This window comes from Drosophila suzukii, chromosome 3 (genome assembly GCF_043229965.1).
Source record: "Drosophila suzukii chromosome 3, CBGP_Dsuzu_IsoJpt1.0, whole genome shotgun sequence".
In the NCBI taxonomy this organism is placed as follows: Eukaryota; Metazoa; Arthropoda; class Insecta; order Diptera; family Drosophilidae; genus Drosophila; species Drosophila suzukii.
Window position 1 is genome coordinate 66,922 of NC_092082.1, and position 21,193 is coordinate 88,114.

General features: G+C 45.0%; 1 protein-coding gene and 1 long non-coding RNA gene across 5 annotated transcripts in view; one reads left to right on the top strand and one right to left on the bottom strand.

Moving 5' to 3' along the window:
* RhoGEF3 (Rho guanine nucleotide exchange factor 3) overlaps positions 1-21,193 on the bottom strand; it is a 32,285-nt gene that overhangs the window by 10,094 nt on the left and 998 nt on the right. Inside the window, exons 2-9 of one of the 4 annotated variants that reach the window (XM_065864668.2) lie at positions 18,412-21,133; positions 17,750-18,351; positions 16,613-17,205; positions 10,155-12,010; positions 9,484-10,009; positions 8,228-9,184; positions 7,384-7,743; positions 7,061-7,144 (exon numbers count right to left, since the gene is read on the bottom strand). In XM_065864668.2, coding sequence (XP_065720740.2) covers positions 7,061-7,144; positions 7,384-7,743; positions 8,228-9,184; positions 9,484-10,009; positions 10,155-12,010; positions 16,613-17,205; positions 17,750-18,351; positions 18,412-21,133 — 7,700 coding nt within the window. Of the gene's footprint in view, positions 1-4,695; positions 5,606-7,060; positions 7,145-7,383; positions 7,747-7,772; positions 9,185-9,483; positions 10,010-10,154; positions 12,011-16,612; positions 17,206-17,749; positions 18,352-18,411; positions 21,134-21,193 lie in introns of those variants that run through there. The other 3 variants (XM_017078512.4, XM_065864669.2, XM_017078513.4) reach the window with 3 other exon arrangements.
* LOC139353269 (uncharacterized) lies at positions 1,212-2,502 on the top strand. Its single transcript, XR_011604450.1, has 3 exons — positions 1,212-1,538; positions 1,605-1,794; positions 1,910-2,502. It is a non-coding gene; the product is annotated as an uncharacterized lncRNA (long non-coding RNA).

Here is a 21,193-nt window from a genome sequence, read left to right on the forward strand (position 1 = left end):
GTGCTCTCTTTCTACATATGTATCTTTCGCACGACAAGTTCTGCAAATCTTTAGCAGAATTTGTAAGTTAATATAGGCGTTACATTTTTAGTTCGCCATAGTTAGAACTTGCGGAAACTTCCAACTAAATGATTTAAAACAATTGGACCAAAAATAGAACATTATGTCTTATAGCGATTATAGCGCTATAAGAGCTCCGATTTCTTATAAAATATAGAACGGTAGGAGAAATCTTTTAAAGCTGCACTTTTAAAATATTTATCGAAAATAATATTTTTATTTGTGGTTGTTTACATAATTGTTTATCTGATCTAACTGTTAAAAGATGGTATCGATAATAAAAGCAACCATATTACTACCAGTTTACAGTTTCCGCACTTTGAGGCTTTGTGGGCATTTCACCGCATTACAAAAAACATATTGAGTTGCACTGGGATTAAAAGAGAGCCGGTAATTACAGCTAATTTTGCGTTTTACGTAAAAATTTACCCATATGTCGTGGTACTGAACTTTCAAACGAACTTATTGAACTTTGTCGCTACATACGTACAACAAAATAACAAACTTTTTGGCTTTTAATAGTGGTCCGTCAAGTTTAAAAAGTAAAGTAAAGTAAAAAAGAAAAAAATCGTTTACATCGATTTCCTTCAACCAAAGTACTCATGCTGAAAAAATCATAAGAAAGATTAATAAAGAGATTACTCAATGGCAACGGGTAGTGATTAAACATACACAGATAGTGTTAAGGTCGACGGAGAGAATTTGTTGATTTAAACATTAACCAGATAGACAGTTAACTTTGGCAAACCGAAGTGTATATACCCTTAAAATTATAAAAAATCGTATTAGAGCTGTATATATATAGCTTTAATACGATATTTCCATAATTATTCTATAATAACAATTAATTATATTTAATTATATATATATAGCTCTAATACGATATTTCTATAATTCTTACCATTTGCAAAAATATTAATATTGATCTAAAAAAGAAAGTTTGACTTAATAGTTTTAATTCCAGCAACGAGGTTTTCAGTTAATCTTAATAAGCGAAAAAGTAGATCACTATCAAAAGGCACTCATTAGCATTTAAGCAATGCTATTAATCAGCACAGAAATAGACGAACGAATTCCGACAAAAGCATTACATCAAAAATGTACATACTTTGAAAATCTCTTTTCAGCGGTTCAGATCTAAATTTCAATACCTTCTACAAGGGTATAAAAACTCAAGGATTGATTATTTTAAAACTCAATTTTGTTATCACCGAATAGGTCAAATTCAACGCCGTTAAATAGGCTTAGCTCATTTTACGTAAATTACTATGAGGTTGGAAATCGTCACTTCAGTGTGAGGTTAACAAAAATAACTTGAAGGAATTGCCACTAGGTAAACTGAAAGATCATTCACCTGTTTATGTTTATACCTTTAATAACGTGTGCAGACAACTCGTTCTGAGACATTCAAGTATCAACACTGCAACAGTAAAAGTAGAACAGAACAGAAAAAAGATCATCAATGCAAGCGCAACAAGGTATATATTTGTATATAAACCACACGAAAAGTTTGTTTCTGATGGTAATGAACGTTTCATAAATAGCAACGGAGCCAAGACACAAGAGATGGCAGATGCACATTGACTGAGGTTTGGGCAAATCCAGCAGATGGGCAACTTGTTTGTTTATTAATGGCATACAGCCTCGTCTGGCTTGTAATAGGAACATATTTGCTTTGGTTTTAGGCAGTGATGTACTTCGCTCTGTGGGTACCAATTTTGACTGATCACAACGGTAAGGCTTCTTAAATGAGAAAAAAAGTTTTGCAATTGCATCACATGTGATAACACAATTTCTTTTCTGTCTTTTATTATAAACTTTTTGTTTTGTTAATCTTGACGACCTGAAGTCAACTTTGAAATGATTTTCTGATGAGAGATAAGGAAATGACTCAAACGTTGCATCACCTTCCTTTTGACGGGCTCGAAAATAACAAAGAAAAGTGCAAGAGCGAAAGTATTTGGTTTGAGCACATTTTTTACACCCTAGCAAAGGGTATTGCAGTCATATGATTGTCCAGATTAGAAGCAAGATTGTACTTGTACATGCTGAAGGCTGTACTTCCAAAGACAAAATCTAGAAATCTAGCCCCCCAGCAAGAATTACTAATGAAAGACAATTTACTTTGATTACTTAATGACTTCTTTCTAACTGGGGAGGTACTTGGGAGGTAAGCACCTTTTCTGTAAAGCTTTGGTAGACTTACTCGCCAGCATTAAAAATGAAGTCATCTGATAATTTTCTATTTCGGCTGTGGCTTCAAAGCAACAAACGTTTGGACATTTTCAGTTCTGCTTTTAATTTCCGCAGTCTGGGAGACGGTGTCGCCCTACAAGATTCCATTTGGCAAAACAAAACAGGTAATTACCGCCCAAGAGCGTATCAAAAGCTGTTATATTACTTACAGGCAGAGGAGACATCAATCCCTAGAACACACCAACAAAAGAACCAAATTGTGTAAAACCATGCTCCTGCGGATGAGATGCGACATAACTTGAGATAGGGAAAAATAATGGCAAGCAGGGATCCACTGATATGGTTGATTGATGATAGACACCAAAGTAACTAATTAACTATGAAGATGCGTCTAATGACCGTCCAACCCTCCAGCCGTGAATAATATTAATTATTATCCCATTAGCAGAATTTCCCTTTCGGCCCTACCCAAATGTTTACGCCAACGCAAAGTGAATGCATCTTTGGCCTGAAAATGTCAAGGAGCATTTACTATGCGGCACTGCAAGCTATGCTCGTGGAGCATCTGACTTCTAACCAACGGCCAGATACGCCGTCAGCTGTCAGGGCTGCTTTCCTCCAGTGAAAAGTTCACCTGCCAGTGAGCACTGCGGTTCGCCCTGTCGAGCCAGGGAGGTGTGCTGGGCATGGCATGGCATCACTGTGCCACTGCACTGGCAGCAAGAAATGTTCATTGCATTGCATTTTTAGCCTTAATTTCTTATTTACCCAAGGAGAACTTGGCTGCATAACTTTTGTTGTTTTGATTTGGAGGCTGCCACTGCCAGTGAAATGAAACGGAATGAAAATCCAGCGCACCCAGCTTTAAAGCAACGCATGGTCAGCAGATGTGGCGGCTGCCTTAGCTCTATAACTTTCCCCAGGCCTACACTGCCACGGAAATCCTATATGTAACATAATTAAACATTATTTTGTCCAAATGCTTTCATGCCCAAAATACGACTTTCCACTGCTAGCCACCGCGCTGTCAATATATTTTACGAGCGTTGAACATTTCACTCAATTGTGAAACTTGGCTGTGCTTCGTGGAATTGAGTGGTAATATGTGTTAATCTTAGCTACCAATTGGGGAGGGGCCGTGCTATTGCTCCTTTGCAAACAGACATGAACACACACCATGTATGGCAAAAGAGTTGGGCAACTAGTAATTATTTGACACAAAAAATGATATGCACTCGACGATGACAGATGAAATACATTTAATCACACGCGGCAACTTCAGTACTGATATTTATCCTTGTTTTTGCAATATGAAATCTAAAGATATATAGAAACCGTACAATTACTCAGAGGGTGGGACTTTCTGAAAAAATCTTGGAATATCATTCCGTAGAAGACTCGTCACGATCCTTCATAGAACTCAATCTTGCCTCTTTAGTTGATAAGCCGTCGGATTTACCAGTCACCAACGAACTTTCATCGTAGTTATCACTGTTTGCAAGGCATATGGGTGAATAATGATTTAGGGACCCTTGTCCCTGCTTTGACTATGTTTATGTAATTCAGGAATGTTCTGAGTAGTACAGAGACTTTGTAAGACTGCAAAACCCATAATAAGTCCCACGGTTTTCTTAAGTAAAAGGGTTAATCTACAAATATTCTTTGTACTCAGGAAATTAAGAATAACTAAGCTTTTCTATAACCTATATTGGCCTTTTGCAATAATATATATCGAAATTAAGTAAACCAAATAGGTCACCTATTCGGCACTCCAAATCCGATTGGAATTCGCTCAGGCATCTGGCGCCTAAGCCTGCGCTGACGGCAAAGGCGATTCGTTTAGTTTATGGCGTAACGGAGCGACTCACATATCATTTATATGTTTTATAGACATCAAGTCACAACGCATAATTTCTGACTTAGAAGCGAGAATGCCACTACGTAAGAGCAAACATGAGCCTGACATTTATTTCAGTTTCGACAATCTCTCGCTAAACAAACCACAAAAGCCAAAAAACAGACTAACAAGAGATAGTGACTTTTTGCATATTTTACTAAAAATAGAAGCAAGGCAGAGATTGGTGAAACATCTCCCGAGATGAGGCAGTCGAGCGGGCAAGTATTTGAAAATAAACAAAAAGGGCATAAATTCAATTTCGTTTAAAGTATATGCCTGTATTTTAAAAAGTTATCAAAATTTCTAGTACATTTGAGTTGTGAACAGTTTTTTCCACAAATACTAGGATTGGGTTTTAAATAAATATTTAAATGACGCAACATGATACAACAGCTATCGCATTTCAGAGATTAAAGTATTATACTAACAAAAACATAGTTGTGTTTTGAAGAAACGACTTCATTTGCTAGGAAATTACACAAAAGACGTTTAAAAAGTGTTTGTTGGAACCCAATCTATGTACCTATATGGAATCAACTTACTCGCCACTACTGCTTGTTGACGAATCGGCGCCCGCGTCCCCTTCCTGGACACCGCCAGCCGCCGTTGGACTAAATGCATTGCATTCTCTCAAAGAGACTTGTGTGGTTGGAGAGGGCGAGTCCTCCACGGGCAAATACCAGGTGGTATGGGAGCCTCGGCTAGCGTATACCTCCTTACTGCCGTTGGACTGAGGGGGTGTGGTTGAGTTGGGTTCCCGTTCCCTCAATTCCACCGACACGACGGGATCCTCAAACTCGGTGACCGAAGCACGCCCACTATCTGCGCCAGTTAGCCTCTTATCCTTGGTATCCTCGGCGAAGACCTCGCTCTCGGTTGCTTCGGTTGCCGCGTCGCAATGCTGAAGCACTGCAGCGCTCGCTGCCTGCGCAGCCCGGGGTAAATTCATTGTCGTTGTAGACATTTTCGTTCATGTGTTCTCGTTGTTTTGCGTAATAAACTTTGCTCGTTTTGGTTTGGTGTGGTGTTATTGATTTTCGCTTATGGTTCTTACTCGGATGCGCTATTTGCGTTGTTCCGTTCCCTATGCGTTGGCACACATTTTGGCTTCTGCCCAAGCGTTCCTCAGAATGCCAGCAGCACGTATAAACACAGATACACACGCGGACGCCCACGTTCGGTGCTCGACGACCGGCTAGGCGGCTGTTTCTCACAATTGCACGGATTTCAGTATGTTTAATTAACACTGGATACCGAGTTCTAGCACCGCCCCAAATATTATTTAGTTTACATAGCCTGGGATGTGATAGTTGCTGGATGTGGACACGAAAACGAAGCCAAACAGCTGATTTCCGTTCACGGGGGCGGAAGGAAGCGCGCCTGAAAGTTATAAGTGCATTTTTTTTCGCGTCTGTTCGTCTATTGTTTTTTACATTGGCTGTCAGTGTGGCCAACGGTGCTGGACGAAAAAATACCACCTCTTTATTAAAATATACCGAAGATATGGACCTGCAGCAGTACTGCCAATTTAGGTATTTGCCCCTCTAGATCTGGCGGCTTTATATTGGAAATGGCGGAATATGGACTACAAAAATTATTGCTGGTGTAATGATGAGTTTATTAATAAAAACAGGAGGGATAACAAATGCTGTCATTAATGTGATGTGCCAGCAGCTTAAAGTCGTTTCACTATTGTAGCGTTTTTGTTTAGCTACCATTTAAATTGTCTGGCCTTTTCTTGACCCGAAGAGGTGGCAACACAGCTCTGAAACGTTAGCCTAAACCTGCACCAGGATCATGTCATGGATGTTGGGAGGGCGCTCTATTTGAATATCAGTGGTAGGACAATTATTTTTAAGCAGGAACTAGTATAAATACTAGCAGTGTTTAAAAGAGTAAGCTTTACTTCAAAGGATTTTGCAGAAGGAGTTGCCATAAATTCGCTTTTCTGCTTTGATTAATAGATATATCGTTTTGTTTATCAATATCGGATGAATATACCTCAAGCTGAAAATGGGTAAGGCTGAAACTTCGCGTTTGTGACCATACACAATATACATAAAAAAAAGAATATACATACATACATATACATACGTATATAAGCCAGACTTGCAATCAATTAAAGGGGATTTCGACGCGCATGCTTGTGCTTAAAAGTATGAAAAACAATTCCCCAAATGTACAACATTAATACTAAATAGACCTAAAATAATAATTTTTCGACACATACTTGCAACTTGCATGTCGCTTTTTATATAAATCAACTTTTAAAATATGTTTTACTGGACAGTCGGCTCTTAAAAAGAGACTAATTTGCAAAAATTCCGTGACAAAAGCCATCTCTGTCAATACTGCGCCGACTTTAATTTGCCATCGCTGTATGCCGCGGGGGCGAACTCACGCTCCCTTACAGACACCATCATTGCTTATTTATGGACTAAGTAAAAGGACGCAGGTCGAGAGTTGGCGAGGGGACGATGGTAGGGAGCTGTGGGTAAGGAAGGGCCGACCAAGAACGACGTTCAAATCTGTGTCTATAGTATAGTCGAACAGTAGGTCGCTGAACTCAGCAGCACGACATGGGCACAACCGGCTGTTTATTTGTTCGACCATAAAGATGAAGCGGAGACTTCTGTTGGTCCTTTTGTACTAGGCATATTTGCGCTGCTGCTCGCAGTTTGTCCGATAAAAGCACAATTGAGAATTGCATAGCCTGCCACCTACCTGGCATTTGGTCCCTTGGGCACCGCTCGTAAGGTGTTAATATAAGGAAGTTAATTGAACATCGATCTATTTAAGGTTAGTGAACAGTGACGGTATTGGGAACAAAAGGCAACTTCTGAGTTTAGCAAAAGCCCTAAGCGCTAATTGAAATATCCAAAAATAAATTACAAAAAGAAGTCTCACCCCGCAAGTTGAGGTCTCCGAAGCATCAGACTTGACAAAGACCGACTGCGTCCCATCCTGTGGCACTGGTCGCTTACAACCTTCCTGAAAAGGAAAAAATATCATATTGATGACTATTATCCATTATTGACAGTATCCAATCTCATTTCGCTGTCACCACTCATTTTCATTGTTATCTATCACGTCTAATGGTACCTAAAAGCCCTGCTCTAAGAGAGAGAGGACTTGTCAATCGCTAATGGCTTGGCCAGTTAAAGCTTTTAGCAGGGGCACCATAACTTGGTTCCAACCTATCCCTCTAGAAGTTGCAAGACAAAACTCACCTGAGCACGATTTCCTCCTCTGCCGCCACTTGGGACGCATTCTCCTGGTTTTCGAACTGCTCGAAGGGTTGGCAAATGCTGGCAATACCGCTACACAAGAAGGTCCACGATGGATTGGATTTTTTTATCCCTTGGTGCTTTGGGCCTAGGACTCTGGTGTCTTCGTTAACGGTCACTGAGGTGACGTGGGGCTTCAAATGCTCCTGCTCAAATAAGGGAACGCCGGACACGGACTGGCCCTTCTTGGTTTCTTCAGGACCACTCTTTTTCTGACAGGCAGCGCAGCGAGGCCAATAGTCGCAGGTATCCAGAGTTTTGCTGCAGCTTTTGGTGGTTGCCGTTGTTGGGTACTCTGCATTACTACTATAAAACAACACGAGATACATACAAAACCCTACGCACAAAGGATTTATGTGGTAGTTCACCCAAAACTCTTTCTTAATGAGAGGAGCTCAATGCTTTAAATCTCTGATGTAGAGCATTTGTAGTTGGTACATTGATATCTAATATGCATTTTAGTTTTGATTTATGTTAGTAGGTGTATTTTTGTACAGATGTTGCCAACCATGAAAAGATAATGTAAGGAGTAAGGCTGCTACCACCGCACAGTTCATAAATTCGGTTAGTACATAGATTAGTAAGTATGCATAAGCAGTCTCTTAAACACACATTCGCACGGGTGCTTTCTCTGGTCGTGTTAGTGCCTTAGGCGTTATTAAATTTAGTTTAAGTCGAGGCCTTCGATATCGTCTTAATTTCGAGGAATATATTTATATACAGCTAGCAGGCTTTCTCGCTGTTACTTAGAATGCTGAATGCGTCAGCTGAATAGATGATTTAGTACCTGCTGCTCCGCGGCTGGGTGGCCTGCTGCCTGTAAATATAGTCGCCACCCACTCCGACAGCAACCTCAAGGTTAAGGTCGTCCCGTGACCCCGGACTTTGGCGGAGGGAGCGCTGTGGCTTCAGCACTGTTGTCGGGTGCTCGTAGATACGCGTTTCGTTGCTCATAAAGTTTAGCTCGCTGTTGCCCCCAGAGTTTATGGTTTCCCTATTTCGCAGCATTGCGGGCAGCTCATAATCACCGCTGTCTCCTCGGCGAAAGTTCATGATCGGCGATTTTCGCATCATTTCGTAAGTTAGCTCGTGGTCGCAAAGACGCGTCCCATAGCTCTGAGGGCTACCAGATTGTCTTGTTGGCTGGTGGAGATTGTTAGACGAGGATCCCGATGACTGAGGAGACCGTGACGCTTCCATGCTAGATGCGTTAACGGGGGAATTGGACTTTCGTAGGCGGGATGAGGACGTGGAGGCCATGGAAACGATTCCGGAATCGGCGGCAGGCTGTAGGAAACGTAACCCGCTTACGCTTCCGTTGCTGCTGTTGTTGTTGTTGAGCACAGCTTCGCGAAAGTCGTCGTCAAGGGATCGGGACTCCCTCTCAACCCGCAGATTCTGGTTGCTTCCACTGTCTCCTCCGCTCCCACTTGTGTGAGCGTTCCGTGCTGTTCCCTTTGCCCCTGCACCGCGGTTGTAGTTGTTGTAGTCGAAGTCGAAGGAACGCGCCTTGTCTGCCTCGTTTTGTCGACCTCTCACCGAGTTGCTTGGCAACGTAGTCGGGTTGACACGGATCTTTGCTGCGGCTGGAGAGGCTCGAATGGAGGGTGGGAAGACGGATCCGCTTGCCAAGCGGGACTGCTGGAAGGAAGTTCCTGCCGCCTGCTGCTGCGACGTCACAGGACCAACGTTAACGATCGATTTGTGCGTTCGATTCGGAGAGCGCTCAGTAAGTTGCAACGATCTGTAAGAAAAGCGATAGGCTTGAAGTCTCTTGGGAACATCATTTCAGAACACAGAAAAAAAACCCACAACACTTGCAATGAGAAAGTAATATGAAACAAATTAAGCCTACGTTGATTTTGAGATTAATGAAGATGTCAGAATTTGGAATTAAATGGCTTTCAAATATCTCAATGCTTTTCAAAGGAACTATCACAAAATGTTATTTAAAAGAGATTGGATGATAGCGATAATATTCCATATTCTCTGTCCCATTCCCAGAATAACTTTTGTTTGAGTTAAACAAATATATTTACCCACCTCGAACGTCGGATCCGGTGCTCCTGCTCCGCCTGCTTAACGGCCATTGCACGTCGGTGACTGGTGGAGCCACTTCCGGCAACGGCGGTCGAGGCAATTACAGTCGAGCTGGTGCTGGCACTGGGGGGCTTTGGCTCGTGAGAGTCACCACCACTGTAACTGGAGCTGGAGGAGCTTCGCGATATGTTGGGTTGCGTCTTTTCCTCGTGCCGCTGGCGAACCTCTAACGTATTGCTCCTGGAGCTGGAGTTCTGCCGGGAACCGCTTAAAGAGATTTGAGACCCCTTCTTTCGTCGCTCCTCGGGAGTCAAGGACCTGGATTCGGGGGTCAGCGATCTTTGCTTCCGCAGACTGCTAGAAGAGCTATGGGAATCGTTCCGATCTGGTGTAAGGGACCGTTGGCGTTGTATCTTGAATGGGGAGATGCTGACGCTGCTCGTTCCGACTTTGGGGAACTTCTGACTGCCGGCAGAGAGAAACTCGCTTAGACCGCCATCTTCGTTGTCCAGCTCATCATTGGAAAGATCTGTCAAATAAAGTGTTATTAATGTGAGTTCCACCTAGGACTCCGCGAAAGGATTCCCAAAAGATTTCTCTCCATAAGTATATCTTACTTTCTAACATTGAGAAGGCAAAATTACTTATTTGCAGTTAAAATGCTTTCTACTGACCAGATCTCGCGCCACTGTCGCAGGAATTGAGGCGTTGACTCTTGGACGTATCAAAGCTTCTGAAGCGCGACACTCCCATATTTTGAGTGTTTGGATGTACTGCCAGAGGTCCGGCACTGCCTACGCGGCTGAACTGGGATTTTCGAGAACGTCCAAAGCCATGGCTCTTGGAACGCTCAGCAGTTCGTTCGTGTCGGGAGCGCGGAGAGTACTTGGCTTGACTGCCGGCGGCTAAACTGTAGACAGGAGGCGCCTCCTTGACAGCGGCATTCAAATAGGCCGTTGTCGTCTGCGGATGCAGATACTTAGGAGAGTTGTCGCGGCTTCGAAGGGAGCCACTGCTGCCACCGCCGCTTTCCCGCTTCGTTAGGTAGTTAGGTGAGTTGCCGGTCAGAGTGCTGAAGTTAGGTGACCTTTCCCGCTGGCCCGCTAGTACGGCCAGGTTCAGCGGCCGTTCTGACAGGTTTCCATCAAAGCTGCGGGAAAAGGTCTCTACGTAGTTATCGGTGGGCGTGGGTCGGCGGTTGTCGTATTCGAAACTCCGGGAGAATACCATGCCCTTAGCGGGACCGTTGTTGTGGTGCGAAGTGCCCAACTGGGCCGGCACAGGCAAAGGACCCTGTTGGCGAACTGGCTTGCGGCGGTCCGGATGCCGTGCAATTCGGCTATTGTCCTGGAAAGCGGGTGGCGGCGACAGAATTGGAGTGATGGGCGAGTCCAGATCGTTGGGGCTCTTAACTGGCAAGAAGCCTGGCCTTTCGTTGAGGATGTTCGCCAGTTGGGGATCGATAATCCGGTATCCCGGACGGAGGGCAGGGTCCCGTGAGGAGTAGCCACTTAGCCGCGCTTCGTTTCTCTGAATTAGCTCTTCTACCTTGGAGCCGATAAACTTGGGCTCGGTCATGCTGATATTGGCTTGCTGCTGCTGATGCTGCTGAATGAAAGACTGCCGCGCCAGGTCTGAGCGACGTCCATGGTCCGGAGGAATAGCCCTTGCCGCAATTCGTCCGCGACCGTTGTCTGGAAAGACCGATCCGCCATTTTGTTGGCCATAACTGAGTCGGCGACAGCTACTGGTGGTGTCATCCTTGCTACTCCCACGTTTCGTGTTGACCTGTACCCAGCCGGACTTGTTCAGGAATATTTCCTCCTTGTTGGTAGCGGGCGACTTTCGCCCAGATCCGGATACCCCGTGAAAGTGTTCTCCGAAAAGATACGTGGGCACTCCGTTGGAACCAGACGTCAAATGGGAGGCGGCAGCGTTTCCATTGGCACCGCTGCCCCCTATGTGGTAGTGCATTCTGCGGGCCTCCAGCTTCTCGTTGAAGCAGCGATTGGATGCCTCGAGACTCTCTCGTCGCTTGGCGACGTACTGTTGAAAGGCGGAGAGGTGTGTCTGCTGCTGTTGGGGATGTGGTTGCTTCTGCTGCTGGCCAGCTGCGTTGCTATTTGGCGCGCTTATTTCTGGTTTTTTTGACTCTGGAGTGTCCGCTCGCTGTCGGGGCTTGAGAGGATTTTGGACTGCTGCTGCAGACGATTCATCAACCGCACTGCCATCTTCGACAACTTCATGGCGCTGCTGCTGTCGATGCTTTGAGGGACTAGTGCGAGATCGGGTACGACGACGCTTGGGGAGAGCGGGCAGCGGTAGAGTGCTAACGTCTAGTTTCTCGAGTGTCGAGGAGGAGAGCTCATCGTTCTGGGACTCACGGGTAATGGAATCGCGTGTCAGGTGACTGTCGTCCGATTGCGCCTCGCTGGAGTCGAGGCAGGCGTAGTCCTGACGTGTCAGTGCTCTTGAGTGCGTTGGATTCACCGTGGCTGTCGCACATGCAGGTACAACGGGCGTCTGATTGCTGTAAGAAAGGTGCGCGTAAAGGTCTATTAATTTCACAAAACTGTTGGGTAGCAATAGGTATCCAAGTGATAAAAGTGGATTGACTTAGAACCCTTATCGAGCGCTAATGCCCTGCATAGTAACCGTAGCCTAACAGACCTAATGGCTAGGACAAACGAGCCGGGCCGAGTGGCGGTGCTCGAACAACGGTTCAATGTCCGGGAACATGGTTCAGCACTCGCCTGAACTCGTTGACATCTGCAACGATACCGATGCAGCAGTAAACGCTGGCACTGCAGTCTTGTGCCGTTTCACCAGCTGTAAGTGCTTTGCCTTGTTGCTGCCACTGCTGGTGGCTGACAACGAAGCGTTGCGCAGGGCGAGGATGGTGGAAATTAAGCCACGTACTGACACTTTCCCAGAGCTGGAGGCACAGGCAATGCCAAAGAATACACATACAACCGCCCATATTTTGGTAACTCAGGGCTTAGTCGTACGCAGTGGTCCAGATACACCGAAAGGCTATCTAAAGTTTTCTATACTTGACCCTGAACTAAACAATAAGTGGGAGAAAATGTTGCCAAACCAGTTGGAAAATCACAATCGGAGAACACGCACATATGTAAATACCAATTCATAGCGCATTTACAAGACGTGTGCAACGATTGCAAGGTGCATGGTGGGTGTCATACGTTGACGATGAGCTGCACAGCTTGACTTCAAATTAGGGTGACTAGTCTGTCCACCATATGTATGGTAAGCGTCAGTGACAGTTCTCAGATTAGAACAACAAGCGACAGCCTGCATCCCTATACGTCACACGTTTTATGTATCTATCTAGCGTGGCCCTTATAAATCGGGATGTGGCACAGGCTTTTCTCCAGAAACGACTTTAGACGGGCATTTCCGGAAGGGACACTGTATATGAGACTTGTGCCAATAAGTGTATCCCTCAAGCTCTGACAGCTTTCGCCGGCATTTCACACCCTCTTTTATGGTTGGCTAGCAATGACAACGCATGTATCTTTGATGTTGTTAGAATTTATAAGTGGCTTAGATGCCTTATAGGCCAGAATACACTAGGGCGGAGATGCGCAAAACTCGAGAGGCTCAGAAAGCAGATCCATAGAAAACGGTTTAGCCCCAACGCTCCAATTTTGGGATACGAATATAATCACTTAAAAACTTGTCATACCAAAACGGTCAACAGCCCACAAAAAACATTAAAAACTTCGGTTCGTTGCCTTAGTCTGTCAAGTTTTTCGATTGCGTGGGCGTTATAACGCCTAGTTCAAATTTGGAAGCGTTGGTATTTCTCGAATGTGAACCAAGCTGAATCGAAAGAGTTGTTAAAGAATTGCGTTCTTCTGTTTAATCTTGAAATGAAATCTTTGGTTAGATACCAACCGATGTCCGTCTATCTTCGAATGAAAACCCACGTATATTTGACCGACAATAAAATATATTATATCTTCATGGAGCCCTTGATTATTGTCGAGGCATATTTGAGTAAATTACCTTAAATTTTAAACTATATACTCGTGTGGTTTAAGTATTGAAAAAGTAAACATGTAATATAAATTCCCATTAGATGTGAGTACTCAAAAGTCTACCTTGCGAACCCCATTATTAGGTAATGTTATCAAGTGTTTCAGTGCGTGGCAGCCCACGAACATATATTTATAAACCATAATCAACTTGCATGTCCCAGCGGAGTTTTCAAAAAACTTTTCAAATTTTCCACTAGAAAACTAGATCTGTCAGAATCAAGCCTTTTAGATTCAGGCTTCGCCTTTAATAAACGAGTTCACAACGTTTAAATAGCGTTTCAAGAAATTACCAATATAAAAAGTAAAAGGACATTGCATGCATTCGAATAAACAGGAAGTGGGGGCACTTACGCTCATAGAGTGCCCGCGATGTGCCACTAATTATATCTCCGCACACATAGATAAACACATGTTCCGGGACGAGTTTTTATTTCTGCTAGCTTTTGGCTCTCATTTCACCATGGTACCCTCTTAATTTTGCAATTTAATATGCATAGAGGCATGTCTGAGTGTCTTTAATTTGCAATTAGTTTAACGACCACGCTTTCATTATATCGTGATCCAAACTAATCAAACTTTTTATAATAATTTCTCCTAATGGTTTGATCTATGTCTCGAATGCATTTACTACAGGCTACTGTAGACCGAAAGTTTAATTCTGTTTTCAAAGACAACTGAACCCTTTTAGCTTGGCGATTTAAGCTTAATTAAAAGCGCGGCAATGTGTTTTTTAGTGAAAGTTAAATGAATGAACTCAATTACGACTAACAAGCTTCCAGAATAAACACGGGATTTTTGTTATATTTTCTTATCAAGTGAAACACCATTAGAAGAAAGCTCTCTAATGGTACCCTATACCACTATTAATCAAGCCGCCTTTGCTTTTTGTAATTCTCGAAGAGACCGAAAGTTTTCACTAAAAATTGTTTGCGCATTTCTTTAACAAAACTCGCTGTCTGAGGGGCAATGATTGCCGGTTGGGATATCGTAAATAAAACACAAAACAGCGAGCTTGCATATGCGGCATGCATCATAAAACTGGTTTTGAATCATGTTAGGCCGCACTTGTCTTCAGCAGAGCAGAGCAGGACGAGCCGAGGACGGGTACTAGTAAATCGATTGCATTATCTCGCATACCTGTTAGTCAACTTGCACTTTCGACTGCGTCCAGAGCCAACTAGCAATTTTACTAGCTCAGAAGCAGCTTCTTCGACGCTTTAAGATGTGGTAACGTTGGCTAAGCTGCAGCGGCATTGACTAAAAGCCAATGACCAAATGAAGTTGCGGCCATAGGAAACGAGTTTCACATTTTCTATACCATATTTGCCAGCCACTTGTTCATAATGATCGGTCTCATAATTATCGAATGGGTAGGCTGCATGCAATTTGCAGCAGTTCAATTGCAAAATGCCAACAAACTTTTTTATTTTCGGCCTGAAGGTTTTGAAGGTCGTCCCCAATTTTGCAAAACACTGGCCCGATGTGTAGCAATATGAGCCCGGCGGTTTCTGATTTGTCGTTGGCCCTGGTTTTCTTCCATTACCTTTCTTGTATTGCATTGCAAGTTTAACTTGTTTTCAATTAGCAACGCTTAAAGCCATCCGTATGATTGGAACTTTACCCAAAACACGGGCTGTGAACGAGTGAATGGGGTGCTGACTCGGTATAAAAAGTATTTGTATGACAAAATCGCACGTGAAAAATACGTTGAGTACTTAACAAATGTATTGTAACTCACACAAGAGGCTGCAATATCAGGATGACATAAAATTATTATTTTCCCCATTTTCCAGCTACAAACAATTCAAAAAAGTGCGATTGTGCGGGTGTGCACAAATAAGAAGATGTGCAAATGGTTGAAGAACCAACACAATAAAAGGGAAACAAATGACAAAATTAATTTATGTAGGCCGGTCTCGTATTTAGAGCCCTGAATAAACGTTGGCTAGTACCAGAAGGCAATGATTTTTCAAAAATTATTGATTGCCGAATTTTTATAGAAGTAAGGGAAAAGGAAGCCGTGCTATTATAGGAAGGCTTATTAAACCAATCTAGTAAATGTAATATGTGCTCGAACGCAGTAATTAATCACATGATCAGATAGGATGGAATATTATATAGAACTTGTAAAATAGGTGGCTCTTAAATGCATTAATACCTATCCACAGTGCCCCCGGTTATTCACAAACAGGTGTTAAGGCGCAAGGTGCGCATTAACTTACATCGCCTGCAGGTATTATTAATATTCTGTCGTCCAGAAATATATTCATCTACTTATTGTCCTTTTGATAATGAAGTTAATTCGATTCCACCAGCATGTGAATTGCGCATTGTCTTAAAGCTTTAGTTCTTAAAGTTGCGCTATTCGATTATTCACAGAATCCATCCATACGGAAGGATATAATGTATTTTAGTACTTCAGCCTAGCGGCTGTTTTGAACCGCACAATCGGTCCTTGAACAGACGCTCTTAAAGCACTTTCCGCAGTACAATTTTTTTAGGGCTCCTAGGTAATTGTTTGGTTGGCACGCCAAAAAATACACAAGTTTCGCGATAGTGGTCATTTTCACTGGACAATCGAAGGCACACAAATGATTATTCGGTGGATATTGCAATCGGGGGAGCAGCTGGCACAGCTTCTCGATTTACCTTTGATGTATTAAAAATTAAGTTTCAAGGGGGAGGCTAACACAAGGTAATACCAAATGTGGCGCAAAGCAGTACTCTCAGGAGCTGCTGCGCATATGATTGCCCTCTCGCGGAATGCAAACAGCCTTAATAGCCTAATTAACGCACTTTCAAATCAAACCATGGGTAAATGGCACTTTATACTTTAAGTTCACTTCATGTTTGACTTTTGGACCGAGGCCTCTTTGAGTTGGGGATCACGAGGTACATGTCACATACACTGGACAAGAAATCTGGCCATTTTGGCAGCACCCACCAACAACAAGTGTTTGCCTTGCACTAATGTTTACACATGAGTTTCCACCTCTTGCCACAATAAAGTTCAAGTTACTTGTACTTTAGCTAATCCTCATAGGCTGGGGCCCAGACCTCGAGTCGCGTACCTGTGCGCTACCGCTAGCGTTGCGTTATCCGTGTTGCCCGTCTTGCAACTAAGCTCCAGCTCGACTACGCTGTTGCTGGCGCTGGTGTTGCCATTGGTGGTTGTTGAGATTTCCCGAGCAACATTTGGAGCGTTGGATCCCCACTTGGAGCGATTCTCCTTCGAACATGTCGGAACAACATGTTGCATGGGGGCACCTGAGTCTGCTGGAGCTTTTTTATCGTGTTTTGTTTTGGTTGGCTTTTCGCCGTTTGCCTCCACAGTGTCCGTGGACTCGGGCGGCAGTTGGGGCGACGATTGACGAGGGCGGGGACGGGGGCGTGTGGCCGAGTCCAGTTGGTTCTCCACTCCAGCCGGGCTCCTGACGCCCCCATTCGGGGCCTCAGCTTCGTCGCTGCCATTACAGATGGCATTTCCTTCCGGTATGTCCGCGATGGCGGACGTCTCCCGCACCTCTGGCGCAGGGGCAGCTGGGGGCGGGGAATCGACATCCTCGGCCAAATGCTCTACTTTGGTGTCAATTGCGGCCTTGCGATTCTCGTTAGCAATGATGTCCCCCAGTGCCTGTGTGGATGTCGCCGTGTGGGACGGACTCTGTAAAAATATCAATTAATTAAAATCTTATTCATCTTCATTTTCACTCGATGCATTTTCATCTTCAATGGACCCAATTCAACTATGACTAATCTAACCGGCTTCTCTATTTGTAAATGTGAAGGGAGCCAAAAATATTGACCATTTCATCACATCAAATCTGTTTCATTTTAAAAAATACCTAACAGATTATGAACCAGAAAGACGAGGAATAATGTTGCAATATCCAAAAGCCGCATATTGAAGTCCATTTGTCCTCTATTATATTGATACCTTGAAGATATGCTAAAGGTGTGAAGTCAGCAACTCTTTGAGTTCTATTTACTACGGCTTTTCAAAATGGTGTTTTAGGAAAAACGAAATTGCTTTCCATCTTGTACATTTATTAAAATGTTTGATGCGATGCAACACACTAAAGATCCTAACTCAACACAGGGATCAAATCTATAGCCAATGATCTTGACTGCCAAAGATTGGGTTTATATAAATGTATTTTACTTTTCAATAGTAACAACGCTAAAAGGAACAAAAGTCCAAAACTCACCTTTTTTGATACACCTGCGGCCTCCAAGGGCAAGATACCCCCGCCAGAGTCCTCACTGCGTGCATCATAAAATACTTCGTTGTCGTCTGTCTCCGCTGCACTTCCATCTGGCGCACAAGTTAAGAGTTCCCCTATCTTATCAGATAGACCGCCAGGGACTTCTTTTCGAGTTTGATTCGACTTTTCTGCTGAAGTTAGATGAACAGTTTCGCCTTCTAAGCTTCGCGACTTCGTATCGTCCTGAAGACCCTCCATATTGGCTTTCAGCTCCTGTAGGTCGGAGTAAGTAGCTGGAGAGGGTGGAGGAGGGACCGGAATGTCTTTTCGTCGAATACTCGGACCGGGTATGTTTTGATGTGCTTTTGATCCACTTGTACGGTGGTGTCGTTTGGCCACAGGTAACGGCAATTGTTCTTCAACTTTGAAACTTTTTTCAGCATCCGCCTTTTGAGTAAGCTTTTGGTTTTGTATGCCCGTCTCTGCCGTGGTCCTGTGGTGTTTTTTGGGAATAGTTCCTGTAGAAGACGCTACGAGTCGGTCCAAAGAAGGGTAATCTCTCCGGGCAGTCGGTTGACTTTTCCGCTTGCTCGGCGTAGGATCTCCTTTAAGAAAATACATCTATTATGCTTTAAAAAGCGTTATGACCTAAAGATTTCACTTACTTGAGACGGAACTATCTGGTAGTGGATTCTGAACCTGCAGACTGGTTCTTGGTGCCGGCGTGGGCTTCGGCCCTGTGGCCGAACGCCCCCTGCTTAATGGAAGCGTAGTTACTACGGGCTCTGGTCTGGGTTCCTGGGAAACGGCCCGTTTGGGACTAGCTTTGGGATTGCTGTTTATGTTGCTACCAGCTCTTGGACCCCGCCGTGCAGATTCCAAGCTATTGTTTCTTTGCATTTCAGACTGGTAAATGCTGCGTTTCACGTCGTTCACATGTTTGAAAAAATCCTGGGCGTACTTATTTTGTTTTAAGTCTAGCGGAGGTGCGCATTGCTGCTGCTCCATTGATGCTGGGGGTGCGGTTTCTAGGCGGAGCTCTATGGACTCATCTTGGGCACTTGAAGGCAGTGTTCCTGCTGCAGTCTTTCGCGGTATACCGCTGCTACCACCCCGCGCTATGGACCCGTACACATCGTCAAAGTCTGAGCTAAAGTAATTTGACGAACAATCGCAGTTTCGACACTCGTACCGGCAGTTGTCAGAATAGCTGCACTTATCGGGAGCTGTCACGGGCACTCCAGACACAGAGCCCATTCCGATAACCCCGTCCAGGCTACAGCGCCTACAATCAAATCCGAACCTGCTCTCTGAGCTCCCAAAGTACCGCCTCTGGCCAGAGTTCGAGTACACCGAAAAGAGACTAGAATCACTGACGCGCCCGCCATGCCGCCGATTAGGATGTCGGGCGTAGCGCTGGGAGTTGTCGCTGCTTCGAAGGGAGAACTCGCTAAGAATAGAGGCCTTAGAGTCGCTCTTATATATTTGGGGGTCGTAGGAGTCCACCAGTGTCTGGGATCCTCCAATGGGTCGGTTAGCGGAATACATGAGCGGGTGCAGCGGCTGCGTCCCACTGACGGCATAGTAGAGGTCTCCAGTAGCCGGTTCTGCAAACACGTTTGCCTCCAGTCGTGCCATGGTATTGTACTTGTGATACGGCAGCGAGTCGCTGGAGGAGGAGGACTTCGTGTTTAACCGCTGCAGAGAAGCCGCACCTGCCACCGACCCTCCTCCACTCTGAAACCCCACGATGTAGTGCTGCTGTTGGGCTCGGCGGGGAGGCGTGGCAGATCCATGCGCGGTTCCGGCAACCTGGGCCAAGAGCAGACTGCCACCCACAGCATAGTGACTCGGCATTGGATTTCCAACAATGGGCGGTTGATATGGCCGCTGGTGCGGATGCGGAAGGTAGTAGCCACCATAAATCTGTTGTTGCAGTTGCTGGTGCTCACTGGGAGTGGTGGTAGCTGAGGTGGACGTTGTGGCTGACGACTGCTGGAACTGGAGTATCGGGTTATAGTCGCCTGTTATAGCCACTGGGGTCGTCTCAATTTTATACACGCCGGGATTATTGGGGTTGTACGACTGGAACTCCAAAATATGGGCGGCCGGCAAGCCGACCCCGGGACCACCATTAGACGATGTCCGCGGGTCCACAGAGTTCTCTTGCTGGGGTCCCTGGCTTATGTAGTGCTCCTGCTGTGACTGTGGCGCCTTTAACTTTCCACCTGCCACTGGTCCAAGGTGTGCCAAGCAGTACTCACAGTTGTCTTTGCTGCACTGTTCCATACAGATTTTGCAGTCTCCAAAAGCGTCAGTGGCGCTTCCGTTTCCATCACTGGTTGCGCTTATTCGATGTGGCTGAGCGCCACCTTTTTTTGGTTGATGGTTGTGAAAACCTTTGTCAGTTTGTGCCGAGGCGACGGACATAGCTAAGCCGGTGGTTGCGCCTGTGGCCGATAAGTTGATCGTGCTGGCGGTTTCCTTAAAGAAAATCTCCTCGTAGATGTTCTCTTCGCTGCGGGAATGTCGCTTCTCAGCCTTGATGGGCGATTCCTCACTACCAGTCGGGTTTCGATGTTTGTCTACTAGTTTTTTTGAGCTCTTTATACCCTCCTTGAGCAGATAGTAATTGAAGCTTTTAATTCCAATTTCGCCGCGCAGAAAACGTTTGCCAATGGCAACCTTTGCTGCGTCGGAGGCCGAGACTGCAGGTACTGTGACGGCGGAGTCTTGAGCGGAGCTGCGGACGGAGTATACGTCATCTAGATCATTTACTTCGGTTGGGGCAACTTCCTGGGCGCCCTCGCTATAGAGTTTCCGATTGCGTTCCTTGCGAGTTCGGATATCAGCGTCGTGACCGTGCTTACTCGCAGCTCCCACTTCCCTCTGCAGGTGACCTGGGGGTAGATGGCGACTGTTGTCAAGGCTTAGGTTCCGCTTCTGCTTCGAGTTGCGCTTCTGCGTTCCTTTTTTTTCCACTCTTTCTGATGCTGTGGCTGCCAAATTTCGCTCAAGGCTGCGCACCCGGCTTGTCATGCCGCCTTTCATTGGCTCCAACTGCTCATTGTCGGTGCTGCTCGAATCGCATCCATAATTTAAGCTTATGGCGGCGCTTCCGGAAGCTGCAGTGGTAGTGTGCTGTACCTTGATCTTGCCCTGCTTCCCTGTCACATATTGATGCAGCTCCTTGGTCAGATGGTTTTTTGCCACCAGGCTACTGGAAGAGGGCTGTCCGCCTGTATCGATTCGCGCCCTGTGCTCTAGTAACGGTTTCCCGGAAACGCTACTGCGGCGCATGGGGTTCGCCAAGTGACTTATATCCTCGGTGTAGGCTGGATCATCGTAGATCCTTTCGCGAACTGTTGTAGCAGATCTGTCTTTAGTCTGAAAACAAATAAGGTATGAAATAGTTGAACTCTGTGATGGTTTTGCACAAATTTGAAT